The sequence below is a fragment of the Hoplias malabaricus genome, chromosome 6 (assembly GCF_029633855.1).
Source record: "Hoplias malabaricus isolate fHopMal1 chromosome 6, fHopMal1.hap1, whole genome shotgun sequence".
NCBI lineage: Eukaryota > Metazoa > Chordata > Actinopteri > Characiformes > Erythrinidae > Hoplias > Hoplias malabaricus.
In genome coordinates this window covers 17843293-17866707 of record NC_089805.1, presented here as the reverse complement: position 1 = coordinate 17866707, position 23415 = coordinate 17843293, and the positions used below count along the sequence as shown (strand labels likewise).

The 23415-nt window shown below is 41.1% G+C and overlaps 1 protein-coding gene across 4 annotated transcripts in view; it reads left to right on the top strand.

Moving 5' to 3' along the window:
• The window catches only part of chrna11 (cholinergic receptor, nicotinic, alpha 11), an 85988-nt gene extending 63109 nt beyond the window's left edge, over positions 1–22879 (top strand). For all 4 annotated transcript variants that reach the window (XM_066674539.1, XM_066674540.1, XM_066674541.1 and 1 more), the window contains exons 9-10: positions 3107–3216; positions 20417–22879. In XM_066674539.1, the coding sequence (XP_066530636.1) occupies positions 3107–3216; positions 20417–21202 (896 nt within the window). In that variant the 3' untranslated portion in view covers positions 21203–22879. The remainder of the gene's footprint in view (positions 1–3106; positions 3217–20416) is intronic.
• Positions 22880–23415: the final 536 nt, after the last annotated feature.

Here is a 23415-nt window from a genome sequence, read left to right as displayed (position 1 = left end):
AGAAATCACAGCCCCAACAAGAGAGTTTTCAGCTGAAGCAATAGAAAAATTATAAAAATCCTTCAAGAATGAAATCCAACAGGGATGTTGGCAAAAGATGTCAGTGTTCCCGATCACCTGTTATTAATGTTTACAAAAAAGAAAACAATAGGTTAGACAAAGGAAGACATCATTAAGGTAGAAAACCCAAAAAATGCACCTTAAAGATTCAGTAAAACAAAAGAAAAACAAATGGGTAGTATGCCGTCACATCACTGTCAAAAGTAGATTGCACAAAAACACCAGGTGGACTATATAAACCTGCAAGTTTTACCATGTCGTGTGTGTTACTCACCCTTTTGTGAATGCAAATGTGAAGAGTGAGGAGTTGTGCGCACAATGATTGTAATCATTAAAAATGATTTTTTAACCCTTTTGTTCATAAAGTGAATTTTTTCTTTATGAATACTATTTTATCCCTGGCTTTATTTTTTATTTTTTTGGCAGGGGGTGGGGGCCTTTTTGGTTCTGTGACAGCTCACCTCACAGACTGTATATTGCCTGCCTGCTAGGAGAAGCCTACAGAAAAACAAACATGGAGGATTTGTACTATGGTCGTTTGAGTTTCATTTTGAAATGGGAAAAAGTGTAAAATAGGAGACAACTCAATGTCCAAAATAATTTTCAGTGTATGGTTCCAAGGCCGTCCTGTACAGCGAGAAGTGGTGTCCTCCACTCTCTTTGCTGTTGAGTTTCACATTAGTGCTCACGAGAAGAATATTACACTGGCGAAATGTTAAAACTTGCAGGTTTATTCGTGGGTTGCAGTCACATGATGTTTTTTGGAGCGGGTGCCAAATTGTCTGGTTTTAGAGACACTAATACAAACAAATGGGAAAGATAGATAAATTTATCTCATACACAGTTCCTCTCCTTGCACTGGAGAGAGTCTTACAACATCCAGAAGCACACTGTAAGGGGGATAAATGATCGCATTGGATAACATAATGAGGAGAAAAAACAGGTAAAATGATTTAGCCAAATTAGCATTTTCATCATAGGATCTATTAGAAAACTGTTAATATGTTCTTCTGAGTTCTTCTGAGTTATTCATATACAGATCATATACAAGCTTCAGTAAATGTCTTATTTCACTCATGTTTTGTTTTAATGTGTTAGAGACTACATACACAAGCCACATATTCCTTTGATTCATTTCCCCAGTTTACAGAGTAAATAATCTGTCCCTGAGAGTGGAAAAGATTCTTGGAAGTTTTATCGCAACTGCATAAACTATTTCTCTGGTTTGGCTTAAAGTTTAATAAAGTGCTTTTCTTTGTTTGAAAGTGTGAGTGGTCAGTGAGATCCACAGCCAAGGCAGAATCCCAAATATCTCCCTACATCCTCCGTAGGGCACAGTCAGTTATAAAATAACGGATTGTGCACTCACACAGTGCGATGTATGTTGAGCTATAAGGTTTAAGCTTCCCTGTTGAATGAGCTAGCTACTGCCTGTATTATTAGTTTTATTATCTGTGATGTGCACTATGTAGGGAGTATGGGGCTACTTTGGAATGTTACCCGAGCTCTTCTACTGACTGACAGTTCTTTGCGGTCTCTAATTTGACATTGATCTGATGCCATATTATCAAACATAAATCAATATTTGTGACAGAACTGCTGGCTGAATGAATAGGTTTTAACACAGAAAAGCCCAATGGGCTAATGAGAACCAACCTTGGAGTGTGGATGATTGGTGGTTCATTGTGGACAATGATATTCAGTGAGGATTTATGATTCTACTTTGACCAAGAGGATGAGGCTGGAACTTCTGTCTCCTGCTGTTCTAATGAAACATATAAAGATGACTGCCTGAAGAAAGCAATCAAATTTCCCCACTCATTTATGATAATGTGTCACATATCAGGATAAGGACCAGGGGAGAAGACAATCATGACAATCCCACATTTTCTTGTCCCCAGACTTCCGGCTCAGTGAGATTAGATAAGCCAAGCCTTGCTCTGTGAGATTTTTCTTATAGTCAGAAGATCAGTGAAATCAAGTAATGTGATGTCTAGTTACAACAGCTGATATATTCAATTATTTTTTTACATTGCCAAGCAATAACATGGAGAACAAGTGGCACAGTGTGGGTCCAAGGCAATTGCGTCTTTCAACTTTAGCTGTCACCTGCCCTCTCTAACACACATGATTCATCTCAAGAAGGGCTTGTTAACCCAGTCTACCACAGATATTCTGGCTTTGTCCCCTTTAGCTCATTAAAATCTCCCTCTAGAGTTGTTCTTGGGTGCAGAAATGTGGGCCTTGAAATATCCCCGCAACCCTGCAAACACATTATACTGTATGGGACTTGTTCAGTTGATGTAGACTTCATTATAAGTCAATGAGGTAGTTGTTGTGAAATATAGAGTTATGAATTTAGGTCTTAAAGGTTTGGCCTGGAAGCACTGTAGCTTGTTTTGCTTTTTTCTCGCTTTTTTTTTTTCCAGAAGGAACCCAACTTTATTTTGTGCAAAGCCAAGTGGTTGTGAACTCACCCTGGTGACCCGACCATCTGCTTGTGTTCTAAATGTAATTGGCTGAATACATTTTGGAACTGTGATAAAAAGTCAGTTAGCTGGGAACAAATGAGCAAGGAGAGGGGGAAAAAATGAGAGATGGGGATGAGCTGGTGTAGCCAAGGCCTTCTGTCTACCTCCCCTAATCTCCATTTTTCTCTTCTCCCTTATTTATGGCCTGTTGAAAAGCGCAGAGTCATGATCTGAGGGGATATATAGCGACTGTTGGCATGTGTCGGGTTATGAATGGCTCACTAGCTCCCTTCTTGTCACTCCTTCTCTTCCCCTAACTGCTTGCTTATGACTCATTCGTTTTTCCTGCAAATGGCTCCTTCTTGCTTTCACACACTCTTATTATTTCTCTCTCTCTCTCTCTCTCTCTCTCTCTCTCTCTCTCTCTCTGTGTGTGTGTGTGTTGCACTCACATTTTTCCTCTTTTATTGTAGGCCAATTTTTATTGTTTTTGCGGGGTGGAAAGGAGCAACAGTACCAAGAGAGTGATATATTAAAGGTTAATACATTCCCTTCTCCCTCTTTCTCTCTCTCAGGGCAATACTTTGCTAGTATAATGATCATCGTTGGAATGTCAGTCATAGCAACTGTGGTTGTGTTACAGTACCATCATCATGACCCAAACGGAGGGAGCATGCCCAAATGGGTAAGTCTTTTCTTTTTTGGAGATTCACTCATGCAGACTTTAAAGGAACACTAGGTAGTATATTTACCTTAAAATTACAGCTTCAAAATCATTGTGATGCTTCACTGACCTGATTTAGGGATCTAACACTTTTGGTTCAGGGCCTGATCCATTCAGTGATTTGTAAAGTAACAGTAGCAAATGTAAAGATTTTACAACTGTACTAATGTGCTTGGGCTTGGATTATTAAAACTACCCACAGCATTCTGAATGAGCTGGAGCTATTTGGTGGTATTTTCAAAAGTCCAGTTAAGATAATGCACGATAATGGCACTTTGACCTGGTTTGTAGGAGTTTTAGCTTATTACCAATCACAAATAAAGTGCATGTATTATTTTTGTTTATATTTATCATAATATAAGATTTTTTGTCATTGTAGTTCGGAGCTCACAGAGAGACCAGCAGCAGTAAAATGAAATAATAATAAGACAAAAATAAAATAAGATAATATAGAGATTGGGTAACTTATTAGATTTTAGAGATATGCAACTACCCGGTCTTGCACAAGGCTTTGTTTATAGAGGTCAAGGAAGTCATGTTATTATTCACGTGGAAGGTTATGATGAAAAAGCTGTAATCAGTGGAGGCCTCAAATGAGATTCAAATGAAATAACATTGCCAACTGTAACCTCTTTGCACTGGAATGCATCTTTAAATAAAGCAGTTATTCCTCCTCCATTAGTACCATTTTGAAACATGCAGATAATACTATAGTTTACTGGTGCTGTGTCATTAGCAACAGTTGCACTGTGGTCTCAGTACTAAATGCAAAGTATAAGGCGAAGGAGTAGGAGATTATAAAGTCATTAACTACAAACGATTTGTTGACTATAGATCTGATATTAAATAGAGCGAGAAAGAAGAGAAAGAACTTTGTAGAGATAATGGAAGCTCCTGGGGCAGTGAGAGGCTCTTGTGAAACTGATAACAGATTACACTGGTTTAACTCAACTGCTCAATGCACTTGATGCACTCATTCTGTTTCTAAACAACACAGAAATTGAGAACATTACAGGCATACTGAGTCCTGGTTCATTCTCAGTACTGCTTTTGCTTGAATCACTACTATACCAGGGACCTTGAACACATTAACAGTGTTTTGCACCCTTGTACAAAGTAGGTGTGTTAAACAAATATACGTAATAGGTTTACCTTATAAATTACAGTGGTAATAATTGTGGTGATACACTGACCCATACTACGGAGAATAGAGCCTCTTTTTTGCTACTCTGGGCTCAGCACCACAGAAACTACACTGTGTAATTTTTGAAGGAAGGTAGGAAACCACCCTCCTTCCCTCCCCATCCAGACTGATGTCAGTGCAGTGCTGTAAAAATAAATTATACTGGGGAAAAAAGAAAAAAAAAATAGACCTAGTAATGTGTTCCTAATGTTATGGCTGATCCAAGTAGGCATGTGACAATGCACAGAATGGTCACTGTATTAGGAACACTTACGTTATATCTACACTCATTGTCCATTTTTTAACTCCACTAACCATACACTTTGTAATTTTTGTAATTCTACAATTAGAGATTGCTTTACACCTGTTTCTATTGTCTCTGATCCACTTGTATGAGTGCAACACACACTAACCCACCACCACAGTATCAGTGTCACTGCAACACTGAGAATGAGCCAGCACCCAAATCGTACCTGCTGTGTGGTGGTCCACTGGGTTTCCTGACCTTTGAAGAACAGGGTGAAATGGGGATATGCAGAGAAACAGGTGGACTACAGTCTCCTGCTACTGTATGGACATTTGAGCTGATAAAATGGAAAATGAGTGTTGATACAAGGTAGGTGTTTCTAATCCGGTGATCATTCAGTTTCTTTATTTCAGTCAATGAAACTTAAATGAACAAATGTAAACATGAAATAACAAATGACTTGAGTAAATATACAATAGTAGCAGGTGAAAAAAAATGGCTTAATGCACAGAACTGCAGTCTCGTTTCGGAGCCACCCAAGCAGCATATTAACTCACTCGTGACTCCAGATTTGACACGAAATAACAAACACAAACACATCTAATTAAATCAGGACTGCCAGTCTTACTGTCCTGATTGAATTAAGCCTTTTGTTTTTTAGCTTTACATGGGTGAATTTGTCACCGTTTTTGCTACAGTTATTTGTGCAGTAATTTCTGCGACATCAAATAACAGCCCCAAATCACATTTTATTATAGTCTGGGCCCAGCATTGTATTGAGGCAGTATAGTTTCAAGGCAATATTGTTACATTTAAAAATGTAAAACAACACCATCAAATCATCAAATGATAGACCATGGTCTGGAATGAGTGACGTTTTAATACAGATACCTAAATAATTTGTAATACATGTAAATAAAGAGTATTAATAGTTTTTAATACAATAATAACTTTACTCAAATGAGGGCCTATTCACACATACACTGATATTTTTATCTGCATTTTGGCCTCAACATTAAAACGATGTTGTAGGTCACTGAAACGATGTATTTAAAATCACTCTCCAAGGTGGACATTTCTGAGAACTCAGACAAGTTAAAAAAATGTAGAAAAAGTTGTTAGTGTGGTTGTGTTTATGAGAAAAACTAAGCTTTAGGAATATGCTGATGACACACTGTGAGCAACGCAGGTCTTCTGTTTATATTTGCAGAGTGGGTTCTGAATCTCAGGAGAGACAGGGAGAAGGAAAGAGAGAGTTATGTCCATTTCTGTGGTTTCTTTTTGTTCTATTAAGATGTCATGTCTGTCTGTGCAGCTGATGATCAGAGAGAGAGAGAGAGAGCAAAAGGTGATACGGTAAGAAGGAAAAGTGAAAGACAACATAAAAGAAGAGAAAGTAAAAGAGAATATATAGAGAAAGAAGTGTTTTTAAGTTGTCTTGCGTTCTTGTGTGTATGTGGATATTATCTAAAGCACTGTTGGTGTGAATGTGGCCTGAGCCAATCAGATTGTTTGTTTACCCTGTGTGGTCTCTTCTCTAAGAGCAGGAGTGAAGTGAGAATGATTATAATATGGCTTTGCTCCCAAATAAGGAAAGGTTCAGAAAACCAAACTTTTACAGATGCATGGACAAAGTGGTATATGTTCATTTTTCCTGCAGGCAGTTCTAAACCAGTGTTTCTTATATGTTCCACAAACATGGCATTAATCAAATGTAGCAATGTGAAGTGCCAATATGAAGGTTTGCATCTTTGCTAGGAGGACATTTTAGCAACTGGACCTCACTGAATTTAATTGAACACTGGTCGATAGTATTTATTTTATTGTAAGTGTGTTATACATTGTGGTGTCTACACATGCATGACTCATATAATAGCAGATAATATATAAAACCTTTCTATGCACTACATTTTGGAACACTGCCATGATGATTTGATGGCATACAGCCATGATAGCATTAAGGAGGTGAGGCACTGATGAAGACAGATTAGCACAAACACCACTCCAACTCATCCCAAAAATAGATGAAGCTCCATCTCTTCATAGAAAGCAGTTCTCCTGCTCCAGTGGGATTTTTACTCCTACACCTTCCAGCCTACACATAGCATTGGATATAGTGAGCTTAGGCTAATGTGCAGTTGCTTCCAAACTGTGTTAATTAAGTTCATGCAAATTATGACAAAATGTATTGGTTGATGACTTACATTTCACAGCAGAAACTAGATGAAAAATAAGAAAGGCTGTGACAGACAGTTACCTGGAGCGGGACTTGAACCCGCAATCCCAGGACTTTGGAGTTGGGCGACAGCAATTACCTGTTGCCTCACCATCCCACTCTTCAAAGAGGCATTCAATTAATTAAATGAGACACAAATTAATACACAATGTATTCAAAAGGCTAAGACTAAAACCAGTTTAAAATCAGCTGCCAAAATTAGCACTGCTTCTGAGCACCCTGTATTGGTGGCCAGTGCATTCCAACAGAGACTATGTAAACTGTTTCAAAATGCATTTGCCTTAAAGTAGCTGTAGTAGTTTCACTCACTAGAATGGTTGTAGCCACTCATCCAGTGCTGTGGATGTATATATCTAAATGTCTCAATACTTACCTCTGACCTAATCCATCAGGTGTCAGATTTATTTACTATTTCTTTTCTCACCATATTGATGGGTGCCATTAGGTCACCAGCGTCACCAATAATATGGATCAACCTTGCCAATATGGTACACAGGACTATAAGGAGTACAGATGGATATAGATCTACAATCTATCTGTTCTGATGAATAGCCTTGTTTTGGCATTCTGCAGTCCAATTAGCAGGTCGTCCAATGTTTTAATCGAACCTTGCCCACTCCTAATGCCAGCTTCACCAAAAGACATCCTATAATGTGTGGGTTTATTCAGTCTGCAGAGACTCATATCAACCAGCAGCAGCCAGTGCAGATGTGTTGTGACCTTCGAATCACAATAGGGAGAAAATGTCTATGATTATTTACAGACAGGCAGCTTGTTTACAAAGGAAGTGCCATATTGGCTGACTCAATGGTAATTTTTTCATTCATCAGTGTGCACTGATGATAATACATTAGGATAAATACACTCTGCTCTTCGTGATGGCAATGTTAATGCTGATTTAGGTTGTTTAAGATTATGGTGTTATTTGTGTGCTATATACTGCGATAAAAGTTAAGAATATCAGAGAATGTAATTTACCTTTGCAATATTAGCAATGCATGAGTAATTGTGGTTAGTTTCTTTTTTGTACTATTTTTGTTTCTGTGAAATTGTCAATATACTCACATGAACACACACACTCAAACAGTCACATCTGTAAACTTTACATTGTGCATGTTTTATAATAAAGTGCTGGGTGCAGCATTTATGTGCAGTAGTGGCAAAGTGGCAAGGGCAGGTGAGTGAAGATCCTGATACACTAGTAGGAGAGTGTAGCGGAGTCTGTTATAATTAATTATTTAATTCATTTTGGTTGGGAGACATTAAATAACATGTAGTGTCAAGCCCCACGGTCATGACCCCACATCTGAGTGCCATTAAAATAATATGCAGTGTTTTTACCTGTCCAATTTCAGCTTGGACAAGGAGGCCATCATGTTGGGTGACATTACATATAATATAGCAGGTAGTGTCGCAGTCACACAGCTCCAGGGACCTGGAGGTTGTGGGTTCGATTCCCGCTCCGGGTGACTGTCTGTGAGGAGTTGGTGTGTTCTCCCCGTGTCCGCGTGGGTTTCCTCTGGGTGCTCCGGTTTCCTCCCACAGTCCAAAAAACACACATTAGTAGGTGGATTGGCGACTCAAAAGTGTCCGTGAATGTGTGTGTTGCCCTGTGAAGGACTGGCCCCCCTCCAGGGTGTATTCCCGCCTTGCGCCCAATGATCCCAGGTAGGCTCTGGACCCACCGCGACCCTGAACTGGATAAGCGGTTACACATAATGAATGAATGAATGATAATTAATAAATAATAATAATTAATAAATTATTAAATAATTATGCTCACTTATCTGCTGAAGGTTGCTTGGCTCCAAAATTGCATCTGACCAGAAAGTAAAAATTCCGTACAAGAAACATGCACGCACAAATAAATAACCAAGGATTGGTTTTATTAACAAACTGGTTTATTAAATGTAATATCAGATATCGAATATTGTGTAATGGTAGCCCCCGGTGAGGTGAGCTACCAGTGCGATTGAGGAATGAACCCAAGTGCTAAACAATAAGGGAGTAAAAAAAAAAAAAAAAACTGAATTCAATCCCACCAGAGGTGAGATTCAAACTCGCAATGCCGTGTTAATAGCGGCGTATTCTATTGCATGGCTATGCCAACTACACTGCGAGCGTCTTACGTTAATAAGGGGAAAAAAGGTGATAACCGGTGTAAAACATATAATGGGTGGACCGGCAATAAACCGCAGAAGCCCACCTGTTATTGGGAAAAGTTTGAGCGGGAAAACTAAGGACGCCAGGGGAGACTGGCTACTTCAAACAACAATGGAGGTTTATACTTTAATATTCTCCCAAAATAAAAGAAGATAATGAAAAGCAGAAGAGATCAGAGAAGATCTGCCCTGCTGCCAGTTTGGAATTTTAGGATCCTTCAAGACTCTTAGACAGATAGACTGACACATGGGGCCCCAAGTCAGAACAGGGGTTGTGGCGTTGCAACCATGAGAAGCCCAACACCAACTGCAAAACGGGTGCAGTGATCAGATATTGAGTGATCTGCTCAATATGCAGGTTATTGGTCAGGTTTGATGGGTGATGACCCCTGGATTGAGGGATCACCCATCAATAGCTGAACTGGGTAGTGATTCATCCAGCTGAACCAATGGCAGCTTGAGGTCCTTAGATAGGGCAGCATCAATTAAATTACCCGCTGCACCAGAGTCCACAAAAGCCCTAAGGTGTCTCTCAGAGGCCCCCCGTGATAGGGCTGTATGGAGAAACACACCGGATGTATGAGGGGAACATGAATGGTCCGTCCGGGTTCCTTCCTGTACACTTCCTAGTTCTGGAGCTGTGCAGATCCAGCAGTGTTACCCAACACTGCTGGATCTTACCCAACTTACCCAGCCTCACCTGCTGCTCTCTGCTGGTGAGAAAGCTGGTGATTCACTGGAAGGTGAGGGCTGGCATGCTGAGCTGGGTCAGTTTGTTGTGTTCCTGTGATAATGGTATTGAAGGCGGAGCTGAAATCCAAGAAAATGATCCTTGCATAAGTAAGATGGAGTCCCGTGTTCACTGCAACATCCACTGATCTGTTGGCTCAGTATGCGAACTGCCATGGGTCTAACAGGGGGTTTGTGATGTCCTTCAGATGAGTAAGGACCAGTCTCTCAAAGTATTTCATGACTACAGAGGTTAAAGCGGTTAATGGGTCTGTAGTCATTCATTCCTGTGATGGTTGACTTCTTGGGGGTGGGTATTATAGTGGAGCATTTGAAGCAGGAGGGTACAACACACAGCTTCAGTGATGTGTTGAAGATCTTAGTGAATTAGCTAATTATGAGCTGCATTTTGAACCCACTCTTATGTAAGATTTTTGAATCCAATAACATGTAGTTTAAGGAGCATTGTAGCAGTGTGAATATAAGAAAAGGATTGTCAAAGTTAGTAGTGTTATGTGGAAATCATCAAATTCTTAAATTGCTAGAAATACAATTTCCACCCTTCTATTGAATGGCTATAGAGGAACACTAGGTAAGATTTGGTATTTTTGTTCATAGGCCCCATTTACAGTTGCAGACTGTAATTCATTTGTACAGCACTGTCCTGAAATCAAGTGAGAGGGGGAAAGAAGGTGGTTTCCTACCCTCGTCCAAAAGTTATGTAGTGCAGTTTCTGCAGTGCTGAGCAAGAACAAAGGATCTGTTCTCCCTATTACAAGTTAATGAAGCATCACAATGATTTAGAAGCTGTAATCTTAAGGTAAAAATAATGCCTAGTGTTCCTTTTAAAATAATTAGACATAATTATTCAAGGGGATTTCAGTACTGCCCTCAGGATGTAAAGAGAAAGAGACCAGATTAGACTGTGTACACTGTGTAAGAGATCCATTGTAAATAAACCCTTAGTGTCTTTATTTTTCATGGAATAATTCTGAGAAGATTGGATAAAAGACATTCTGGGACTAACAACGTGTAACCTGCAAGACCTGGTAGATTCCCATCACTGTCCCTGTCAGAAACACAGATAAGTCATAAAATTAATGCCAACCCAATGCTTCTGTATACATTGTCCATTTTACGAGCTCATCTTACCGTATAGTTTCACTTAGTATTTCAACATTTACAAACTCTAGAAGTCCATCTGTTGCTCTGCATACTTTGTAACTGAAAGTATACTCAGCACTGAAGTGACACGGATATGGTGGTGTGTTAATATAGGTTGAAGTCGTACAGATGGGGTAGCATTGTGGTGCGCAACAAGTAGTGCCGCTGTTACATAGCTCCATGGTCCTGGGGTTGTGGGTCTGCATATTTTGTAACTGAAAGTATACTCAGCACTGAAGTGACACGGACGTGGTGGTGTGTTAATATAGGTTGCAGTCGTACAGATGGGGTAGCATTGTGGTGCGCAACAAGTAGTGCCGCTGTTACATAGCTCCATGGTCCTGGGGTTGTGGGTCTGCATATTTTGTAACTGAAAGTATACTCAGCACTGAAGTGACATGGACGTGGTGGTGTGTTAATATAGGTTGCAGTCGTACAGATGGGGTAGCATTGTGGTGCGCAACAAGTAGTGCCGCTGTTACATAGCTCCATGGTCCTGGGGTTGTGGGTTTGAGCCTCGGGTGACTGTCTGTGAGGTTTGATGTGTTCTCCCCGTGTCAACATGGGTTTCCTCCAGGTGCTCCGTATTCCTCCCACGGGCCAAAAACACACATTGGTAGGTGGATTTGTGACTCAAAAGTGTTCATAGGTGTGTGTGTGTGTGTCACCACGCAATGGACTAGCACTCTCTCCAGGGTGTATCCCCGCCTTTCACCCGGTGAATCCATGAAGGCTCCGGATAGACTGTGATCCTGAACTGGATACGCTTATTCATTAAGTGAATGAATACATAAATGGTACAAATGGAAAAACACATCATTGTCACTGTTGGACTGAGAAGTCCATTAACCATAAATATTCAGCCAGCAGTAATCTTGCATTGCCAGACTCTCTAGCGAGATTCTTTCTGATGCCTTTTGACAGTGAGTGGACAATGTTTAAACACTAATACACCACCACCACATCAGTGTCACTGCAGCACAGAGAATGATCCATCACCCAAATAATACCTGCTCTATGGTGGTCCTGTGAAGACCATTGAGGGTGACAGGTGAGTAATAGAGTATGAGGACCAATAGATGGATTATAGTCTGTTATTGTAGAACTACAAAGTGCACCTATATCATAAGTCCAGCTGATAAAATGGACAATGAGTGTGGAAACATGAAGGTAATTTTAATGTTATGGCAGTGTATATATAGTAATGCTCGCCAGACCTGATACTTTCTCTAGAGTTCATGTGTGAAAGGGGCTTACTAGGAGGCTAGTGATATAAAATCCGCGTAAAGTCTGGGACAAATGTTGTGGGTGTTTGCATTCACACATACAGCTTCTCCAGGTAAACTCTGGAACATTTCTGGGTTATTGTACATGTCTGAAAGGGGCTAAAAACTGAATTTTGGAGGAGTGGATAAAAATCCATGGGAAATTATTTTAAAAACTGATAAGTAAGTGCTTCAAACAGAATTGGGAGCAGTTTGGTCAAAGAATAGGACATGCCAAACACTGTAATTATTATATTTAATTTACACTAATTTTTAATATTCTTTTATACATGTTTTCTGCTTTGTTTCCAGATCTTTAACAATGAATGTGTAGTTTATGTAGATTTTTATTGTTTTTTAACATCTGGATGATGTAATTTTGCTGAGATCCATCTGTAATGTTTCCCATTAAATTTTCCAGGTAACAATTTTTTTCTGATGATGGCAGAATGGATACTCTGGTTTCTTTATCCTAATCCCTGATTATGTAATCACATGAGGAAGCAGACCTTGGCTTAAAGGGACACATTTGCTTTATTGACTGATTGGAAACAATTCTAAGCTACAAAAAGCTGACAAGCAGAGCAGAGTTTTATCTTGGAGATATACGTGTAGCGGTGAGGAAAAGACTTAGCCTCCTTAGCCAGCACTTTTGTCTGTTGGTGACAGCTGTGGCACCTTCACTGAGCATATCATTACGGTTTATGCCTTCCCTTGGGCAGGTTTCTGGAGAACAAGACAATAACACTGTTCTGTCACTTCTCTCCTTTTGCCTCAAAGCCCCCAATAACAGCCTCTCTCATCTGTATTTCTAAAATAACATTCCCTTTGTGCCGGTAGAACAGATTTTCATTGGATAAGACAATGGCTCTTTGTTTGCATTAGGTAATGAACACATATTTATTTGCATATGTGGCTCCAGCATCAGTACACCCACACATAACAGACTACATAGTACACTAATGTCCATTTGCCACCACAAGAACTCTTAACTGGTACTTAAATTAGCATTACATTGCTATAGATACATTTTTATCCATTGTTTCCAGCTGGTACACTTGAGCAGGATGGCGATAGCGAAGAAAAGTATCCCATGTGCCTTGTGTCACACAGATTACCTTGGAAAACACAGAGAGACAGCATTTTCCTGTTTTATTTCCTTATATTTGTCGCTTTTCTTCCCAAATCAGATAATGTCTCATTTCCAGTTTTCTATTTTACGTATTCAAAATTAAAAATGACATCTGGTTCTTTGGTATTTTACCCAGCATGCCGTCAAGGAAAATATAAAACACTGCAAATTACTTTCTTTCTGGAGATTCTTTAGCTCCACTTGCCAACATCATGGTTCACACTGAAGAAACTGCTGTTTGGTGGTTCCACCTGGGAACTAGTTTGTCTGGTTCGGGAACCAATATATGTTGGTGAAACACACCAAACCGTTTAGAATTAGGCTCACAAATCAGTTCCACATGTTTGGAAAGGGGCGCCCAATGGGCTCTGGACCCCCTGCGACCCTGAACTGGATAAGTGGTTACTGATAATGAATGAATGTTTGGAAAGGGGTTATAAATGGAAAAGAGTTTGTGGACACATGCTTATCCAACAGTTCTTCTAAAAGGAAGAGTATTAATAATTTGTCCAACTTTCTCCAAAACTGCCTACTATTGCAGGAAAATAAATTCGAGTTTTGAGAGTTTCATACTCTCCATCAATTTGTGGGTAGAGCATCTGTGGCTGAAACTAGGAGAATAAACATAGACAGAACATGCTACTATGTTGAACATAATGAGTTGCAATTACTGTGTCCAGGTGTGGGGGGGGGGGTGGGGGGGGCTCGTCTATCACTGGGACTGAGATGGCCGAGGTGGTAGGGAAACTCCTTGGCAGTAGGGCCCCGGGGGTGTTGTGGGGCTGTCCTGGCTGACATGTCTTCAACATCGCGTGGACATCGGGGGCAGTGCCTCTAGACTGGCAAACTGGGGTGGTGGTTCCCCTTTTTAAAAAGGGGGATCGGAGGGTATGTTCCAACTATAGGGGGATCACACTCCTCCCCGGTAAGGTCTATGCGGGGGTACTGGAGAAGAGAGTCCGACTGATAGTTGAACCTCGGATCCAGGAGAAACAATGCAGATTCCGCCCCGGTCGTGGAACACAGGACCAGCTCTTTACCCTCGCTAGGATCCTGGAGGGTGCATGGGAGTTTGGTCAACCAGTCTACATGTGTTTTGTGGATCTGGAGAAGGCATTCGACCGTGTCCCTCTGGGTATTCTGTGGGGGGTGCTCGGGGAGTATGGAGTACTGGGCTCTTTGCTACGAGCTATCCAGTCCCTGTACAAACAGAGCAGGAGTCTGGTTCGTATGGCTGGCAGTAAGTCCGGGACTCCGTCAGGGCTGCCCGTTGTCACCGGTTCTGTTCATAATTTTTATGGACATAATTTCTCGGCGTAGCCAAGTGGTGGAGGGTGTCCGGTTTGGTGGTCTCAGGATTCTATGTCTGCTTTTTGCAGATGATGTGGTCTTGTTGGCTTCATCAAGCCGGGACCTCCGGCTTTTGCTGGGCCAGTTTGCAGCTGAGTGTGAAGTGGTAGGGATGAGGATCAGCACCTCCAAGTCCGAGTCCATGGTACTCAGTCGGAAAACGGTGGAGTGCTCTCTCCAGGTTGGAAGTGAGATCCTGCCTCAAGTGGAGGAGTTTAAATACCTCGGGGTCTTGTTCACGAGTGAGGGAAAGATGGAGCCTGAGATTAACAGGTGGATCGGTGCAGCGTCAGCAGTAATGCGGGCTCTGTACCGGTCCGTTGTGGTGAAGAGAGAGCTGAGCAGAAAAGCGTCAGCAGTAATGCGGGCTCTGTACCGGTCCGTTGTGGTGAAGAGAGAGCTGAGCAGAAAAGCAAAGCTCTCGATTTACCGTTCAATCTACGTCCGAACCCTCACCTATGGTCACGAGCTTTGGGTAGTGACCGAAAGAACGAGATAGTGGGTACAAGCGGCTGAAATGAGTTTTCTCCGCAGGGTGTCTGGACTCTCTCTTAGAGACAGGGTTAGGAGCTCGGACATCCGGGAGAGACTTGGAGTGGAGCCGCTGCTCCTCCACGTCGAGAGGAGCCAGTTGAGGTGGTTCGGGCATCTGGTCCGGATGCCTCCTGGACGCCTTCCTGGTGAGGTGTTCCGGGCATGTCCAACGGGGAGGAGGCCCCGGGGCAGACCAAGAACACGCCGGAGAGACTACATGTCTCGACTGGCCTGGGAACGCCTCGGTATACCCCCGGAGGAGTGGGAGGCGGTGGCTGGGGGAGGGAGGTCTGAGTTTCTTTGCTCCGACTGCTTCCCCCGCGACCCGGACCCAGATAAGCGGCAGATAATGGATGGATGGATGGATGGAGTTACAAAGTACTTACAGACACTTTAGCCAAGTTGTTTTTATCACCTCTTACTTACCATTCCACCTTGAAAGAGAGGAGAACTGAACATAAAGAAACCGGAGAGAACAGTGTTTCCCCACTCACTCCCAATCGTTGACCTTGACTTTAACTTTTCCATGGTATTAAACACACTCACAATAGTGATTAGGAGCAGTGAACACACACACTCAGAGCGGCAGGCAGATATCCTCAGTGCTTGGGGAGCATTTTGGAGGTTACATGTTTTTTTGGAGGTTACAAGGGCACTGCAGATGTAGATTTTCGTAGATTTACCTCACTGAAGACTTTGAACAGAATTTTGCTGTGGGGATTTGACTGTATTCAGGCATAAGAATATTAGAGAGCTCACGTAGTGATGAAGGATAATTAATTCAGGATCACGAATGCCATTCAAAATCATCCATATGAGCTTTACAGCACAGTAGTTGGGGGAGTAATACCTTACCTGCAGAAAGTACAATTCTTGTGTATAATATTGAAAACTTGCCTATTTTAAATTGAATGCAATTTAAAGTAGGCAAGGCAAGTTTATTCATAGAGCACAAGTTTATTCATACACAATGGCAATCCAAATAACTTCACACAACAGTACAGAAATATTACAGTAGAATAATTTAAATACATTTTTAAAATCAATTTTAAAAGCAATTCAAAATAAGAATTAAAATATTAAAGACAAATGCTACAGTGCTAAAAATACTACAGACATGATTAAACATGGTTACAGACAATGAATGAATGAATGAATGTAAAGAAATAAATGTAGGCTAAATTCAGTATGTACATTTGGACATTTGGGTAACTTTATAGTATAAGAATTCTGAAGCATTTTTATTAGTCCATTCACCATGAAATTTCAACACCATGAAATTTTGTTGCTGTTGAAGGTTCTCCACGGCAGTTCTTGGCTGATGAAATGACTGTCTCTTGTGTCTGACTCTCTCTCTTACTGACTATATCACACAGACCGAAGGTGCTGGGATGCAGCCGTGGGAGTAGGTGAAGCACAGTGCTTTCAAAACTATAATGAGGAGAGATTTATTGCCTTGTTCTTTTGTATGTAGTGCACACACCCAGCCATTCCCCATCTCCTCAGTTCCAGCATGAAATTACACCAAATCCATGCGGAACTCATGAATGCTTGGACATGTTGAGACTAGCCTTGAGGTAATTTAATAGCATATTTAATTTACAGTTCATTCAGCATGACAATCTATAATTGCTTTTTTCTTGTAATATTTTTCGTATTTAAAAAAATAATAATAAAAACAGTTTGAGGGGTTTATATTTTCAGCTGAATATATCAGCTGCCCTTTCATTATAAATGGACCAAAGGAAAGTGGGAAACCTTCACCCTTATAGTAATAGATTTACAGTTATAGTTCTGGAGATACAAGCAGGGACTAAACTTGCTACTGTTTTTATGACATATTTCCATCACAGCTAGCCATTACCTGTCAGTTGTTTCCTGCTGTTAACGCATGCTGGTCTGTTGTGGTGTGCTTAATGTCTTAGGACATATTTGTGTTCCAGTTAAATCAAACTCTGGTACATTTTTGTGTGTTGGACACAGCAGAGCAGGTAAACAGAGGACAGAACTTTAGCTGCTAATCAGAGAAATAGAACAGAAACATACACTATTCTAGAACACATGAACTTTTTCCTGTCTTTGCATTGTTGTCCTGCCCCAATCAGGTCTGACCAAATTGGCGGTTCTCACATGGTTTGCACAAGTTTTGGTGCGCATGGATTTCTCCTAACCAAGAGGAAAATGCTTCAAGATTACAAATATCTTAGGGTGTGTTCAGACTTTTTTTGGTTCCCTTGGTCCAGACCAAAAACAAAAAAGGGAAACATTAAGATTTAGTACTGGTTTGATTTGAGTTCACACTGACACGTTTACAAAACCAAAGTATGTTTAAAAAAAAAGCGACATGACGCACGTATGACATTTATTTTGTGAGCCAGTCATCAGCTGGGCTTAATGCACTTATCGGGGTTGTGTGTGAGTTTTACCAACTGGAAACACAGCCAGAGGTGGTAAAAGAGATTAAGGATTCAAAATAGCACCAGCAATTCCTCCACTGCACGAACCAAGACCAGTTATAAAAACACTCTAGTGTCTGAATAACAGGATTAGAACATTGGCGAATATTGGCAAAACCTGCTGACAGAAAAGAAAATTACATCTCTGCGCTTCTAGTGAGATATCACAGCCTCTTGTTCAGCCTTTTCCTACTCATTCTCCCCTTCTGTGATCATTGCCATCACACCTGTAGAAACAATCCTGAAAGGGGTATTTATATGTTTTTCAAAAGCATATTTTAAAATCACAGTTGTGTATTTATTTAAAGTGTAGGTTAAATAATTTTTACAACTTGATGGCTGCTTTGGGGAACAGCAGAAGGCGTCGGGGGCTCAGGGTGCAAACACACTGCCTCCGCATTTTTACCTGAAATCTTATATGAATTTGCAAAAAAAAGTTTCAGTCAGAATTGTTTTTTTTTTGCTTTAATCCCTGTGTAAACTGTTTTTTTTTTATTAAAAAAATAAAAGTTTCTATCCTACAGGGATCAAACTGCTGCCAGTTAACCATATGCTGAACATAAAACCTGCTTTAGGAACCACTGTCTTAAATAATGAAATGATTTTGTTAACTTTGAGGTGCAAATGTTGAACAGATGTTCAATAGTGCACACACGCTTCTCAGAAGGTTAGAGGCTGTTAATGCAGCAAGGGGATAGAAACACTATGGATATCATTGATTTTAGTAAAAACAGAAATGAACAGGTGCCCACAAACTTGGCAATATAATGTAGAATTGCTCATTGGATTTTAGTTTAATCAAAGTTAATTTAATATGAACATTTTCTTTAATTATAGTGTATTTTATTATGATATTTCTTCCACTCTATATAATACACTACAGTGATTTCCCATCATTGCAGGCCTAGCACCTAGTATTGTGCTGTAAATTAGGGAAAATCACTGTAATTTATGACCTCTAATAGAATATAGCTTTTATTTGCCTGCTGCTATTCATTTAAAAACCCACAAACAATGAAAACTTAAAATTGAATGTACAACAAACCTCAAGCATCTTTAACCATAAATCAATACACAAAGCGGACTGGAATTGTTTAGTTTTCTCAGGACAATTATCAGACCACAGAACAAACCACAAACAAACCTCATTCAAGACCTTTTATATGGGTTTCGATTTGTTTTAGTGTCTTAGAATCTGCACAAAAGCCAAATGACACTACTTTAAATGGACCAGGTGTAAATACAGCGCTAATTTACATGAATTAAATGTTTCAAATGTGTGTTTGCTTTTGAATCAGTATAGATAATGTAAGGGATACTAAGATGACCTGGGAATTCTGGAATGCCAGAATCATAATTTTACAAAGCATACTTAAATGTGTAGGCCATCTGTACCTCAACCATCCTGCAACATTTGTATCATTGTGCATGCTTGTTGAACAAATGAAAATTCTTACAAGGCCCCCATTTTATATATATATTTGAATATTTTTTGCCTCCACCAATGAACCACGACTCTAGAAACTAACCCGAGCCTCCGCCGAGCCGGAAATTGCCACTGACCCCAATAGGCGAGTGTCCCAGCACGCCCAGACTTGAGTCATTGACCCATTTTCTCTCGTTCTCTCGACCCTCGAGCTTTTAAGATTAGCAAATTGTAGTTTTAGCAATTTAGCATTAGTGTAAATAGCAGACATCGAAATTTGTGCTAAATTAAGCCATATCTACGCTTCATCTCCCCACATTCACCCACCTACTCTCCGTTATTCCACCCACCCCCCACCTCCCGTCATACAGCCAGTGCCTGTGTTACTCCTCCAGCCAGTCGTTTATTACTGTTACCACTGTATTTCTTTTTTATTTTTAGTAATGCTATATGTATTTTTTTACTAATTTGAGAGTTTTGTAAACATATATCAGTGCAAAAAGGGTGACTTTCAGGGTGGGCTGGAACGCATTAACTGCTTTTCCATTATTTTAAATGGGGAAAATTGACTTGAGAAACGAACTTTTCCACTTACAAACCGGGTCACGGAACGGATCAAGTTCGTAAGTAAAGGTTCCACTGTGTGTGTGTGTGTGTGTGTGTGTATATATATATATATATATATATATATATATATATATATATATATATACATATATATATATATATATATATATATATAACTGTTGCATAGTACTACAATGTAATTAAAAAAAAAGGAAATGAAAATGTGTTAATTAATTAAAACAGCAAAAACATGCATATCATCTATTTATTCTGTTCTTGATGATAATATTGTATACAAATGTTTGTGAGAGTTTTGGCTTAGATTTAGAGACCGTGATTTGGATTATAGCATAGTATTGTAACGTAGTGTATTAATACCTTATTTTTTTTTTTTAAATGTATTAGTTGACAGCTTTTTGACATTTTTATACTATGCAACAATTGTGAGATAAAATGAGGAAAAGAGTGGAAGAATGTTTGAATTTTACATTACAATTATACACTACACAAAAACACTTTAAGGTTTCCCAGACAGGGATTGAGCCTAGTCCTAGAAAATTACATCACATTTCAAAATGCTGTGTAGTCATGTACTAAGCTTAATCTGTTTGGGGAAACCACACCTAAAAATGATTGTTATATAAAGGAGACATCCCTGAGAGAAATTTTGTTAAATATATCTTTCTCCAATTCTTTCTCATTTGCCTCAGGTCCAGCTGGTGCTTCTCCAGTGGGTGGCGTGGTTCTTGCGGATGAAGCGCCCAGGTGAAGGTGAGGACCCTGAGCGTCCTCCTTGTGCTCCCCACCTCCGTCGCTGTTCCTCTGGCTCTCAGAGCGGCAGCATCCCCAACGCAGGGGGCTCAGCCTCAGCAGACCTCCACCATCATCACCACCATCATCACCCACCCACCACCCTCCACCCACTGCACCCTCAGAGCCTCTTGCATGCGGCAACTGTCGCAGGTCACCCCAATCACTTGCATTCTCAGAGCAACAGTGCCAACAACAACGGCAACCTCCTTTACATCGGCTTCTCCAGCCTGGACGAAGCCTCGCCACCGCCCCTGATGACCGATTCTGTCCCGAGAAACAGCTCCCGTCCCACCGTTGTTTCTCCTCCAGCCATGCCCTCGTCCAGCCCACCTCCACACCTGCCCTCTCAGTTCTGCAGCCCCCCACCACCTCCCACCCCAAACGTGGATGCTCCCGGATGTCCGAGCACTGTGTCCGGCGGTGGGGGAGGCTGCTCATGCTCAGGGGCCAGCGGAGGAGGCGATCCGCAGCTTCAGGTGATCTTGGACGAAGTGCGCTACATTGCCGACCGCTTCCGAGCCCAGGATGAGAGCGAGAGCATATGTGAGCAGTGGAAGTTTGCAGCGGCCGTCATTGATCGCCTCTGCCTGGTAGCCTTTAGCGTCTTTAACATCATCTGCACAATCTCCATCCTCATGTCAGCCCCTAACTTCGTGGAGGCGGTATCCAAGGACTTTATTTGACACTGCTGCTTGAATCGGAGCGAACCTAATAATATCGCTGGTGCATGGGGGGTCTGACTGGAACCTGGAGCTCTTTTGCTCTCTTGGACTGTTTGTTTATCAAAGACCTTCATGTGGTTCAGGTGATTCAGAAATGTGGATGGCGTTTAAAAACCGTGTGAGAAATTAAGTAATGTTGGAGAATGTTGTTTTTTGTAGCCCACCTCTCAGACTTTGCTGACACTGGAGAGTGGGATAATGGAGAAGGAAATTTCATGGAAGCATGTGGTGGAGTATTTTGGATTGAAGTTACGCTAAAAGATACACGATTGACCTCAAAACTGTGATGGTGGCATTTAGCCCGACATTAACCCCAGAGACTGGGGAAGACAATGAGAATTTGATTTCAAAAGACTGTGGCATTTGCCTGTCTTGTTCTCTTAGAACCGTCCAGAAGTGAAATGTCAAAATATATTTTAAGAACACGTGTGTCTGGTTGAGTGTGTTGTTCTGAATGGGAAAAAAAAGATAACTATATTGAGCTGGTAGGATGTGAAGATCACAGAGAAGTCTCTCTATGAAGAGGAGGAGTGAGTGGTTATTGACCAAAGGCAGAAATGTTCATCTTGGTTACTGAAGAAGAGGAAAGTGGTTCTTTCATTCCTCCCTTAAATATCGACAGCACACAGACAGACTATGTCTTTACATGCTGCTGTGGGAAAGCAAAAGATAGGTAATGAATTGAGCTAAACATTGCCTAAGGAAGAAAGTGGGAGTGCTTCTCAGACCTGCGGAGATCACTAAGAGAGAGTAAGACATCACAGAGGGAAGAGGACATGTGCAAATTGTGAGAGCTGAAGGTGAAGAGGGGGATAAGGGAAGGAATGATAGGCACAAAATGGGGGAGATCATGGCAGAGAGATTGGCAGGAAAGTGAGGGTGACGGGGAGAAAATGAAGGAGGCATGAGAAGAACTGGGGAAAGACACTTGACTGGCAAGAGAGAAAATGACCTGAGATCAAATAGTGCAGCAAGTGTATCAGTCACAAGAAAAGTGAAGGAACTAAGCAGGCTTACTCAGCACAGACTAGCGAGAGAGAGATGGAGCTAGAAAAAAATGGTGGAGAAGTAGAATGATTCCCTTAAGGTAGCTTGGAGAAATGGCACAGAGGCAGTGCTCACCCTCAGAAGCTTCCATGCTTTCTCCTTTCATAACCCATCAGACGACAGATGAGAAAAGAAGGTAGAGTAGCTGCAGCAGGTATAGCAGAGGAGCTGCAAAATTTTCCCAACTCTGGACCAAATGGAGCTTTTCTAGCCGCTGTATTCAGCCAATGCTATAGCTCAGAGCAATGTGCTTGAAGCTGTTGCATGGAGTGTCCCCATGGGAAGAAGTGCCTCAAGCTCAAAAGGCACCAGGGCAGTAGCCAAGAGCAGGAATCAAAACCATAAGCCACAGCCAAGAAACACTAACCACCTGGCAACCTCAACCAGTGAGCTTTTGATATTCCAGTTTTGAAATCACTTATGACTTCAGTCTGTTCCCTGGATTAGGGGCCCCTTCATGAAGATCACTCCATTCCTTTCACATATTTTTAAAATAAAATAAAAGATAATAAAAAATGATTCAAGTCTCAAACCATAAATCATTCATGCCCCAGTCCAGATGACCCGTATGCAGCAATGTGCAAACGTTTTGACACCCTTGATCAAGTGTAAACTATTACATCTCCTCTATAGAAAGGCTTCCACACATTTTTAATATACTTTTGAAAGCACAATTTTATTTACTGGAGTATTACGAAAAAAATAAACACAAAATGCGGCAAACAAGTGCCTGCATAATAGATTTTTATGTTATGGTCATGTATAATACTTGGGATTACAAATGTAATTACAAACAGAAATTATAACATGCACACAGCTCCAGGGACCTGGAGGTTGTGGGTTCGATTACCGCTCCGAGTGACTGTCTGTGAGGAGTTGGTGTGTTCTCCCCGTGTCCGCGTGAGTTTCCTCCGGGTGCTCCGGTTTCCTCCCACAGTCCAAAAACACACGTTGGTAGGTGGATTGGCGACTCAAAAGTGTCCGTAGGTGTGAGTGTGTGAGTGAATGTGTGTGTCTGTGTTGCCCTGTGAAGGACTGGCGCCCCCTCCAGTGTGTATATCCGCCTTGCGCCCAATGATTCCAGGTAGGCTCTGGACCCACCGCGACCCTGAATTGGATAAGCGATT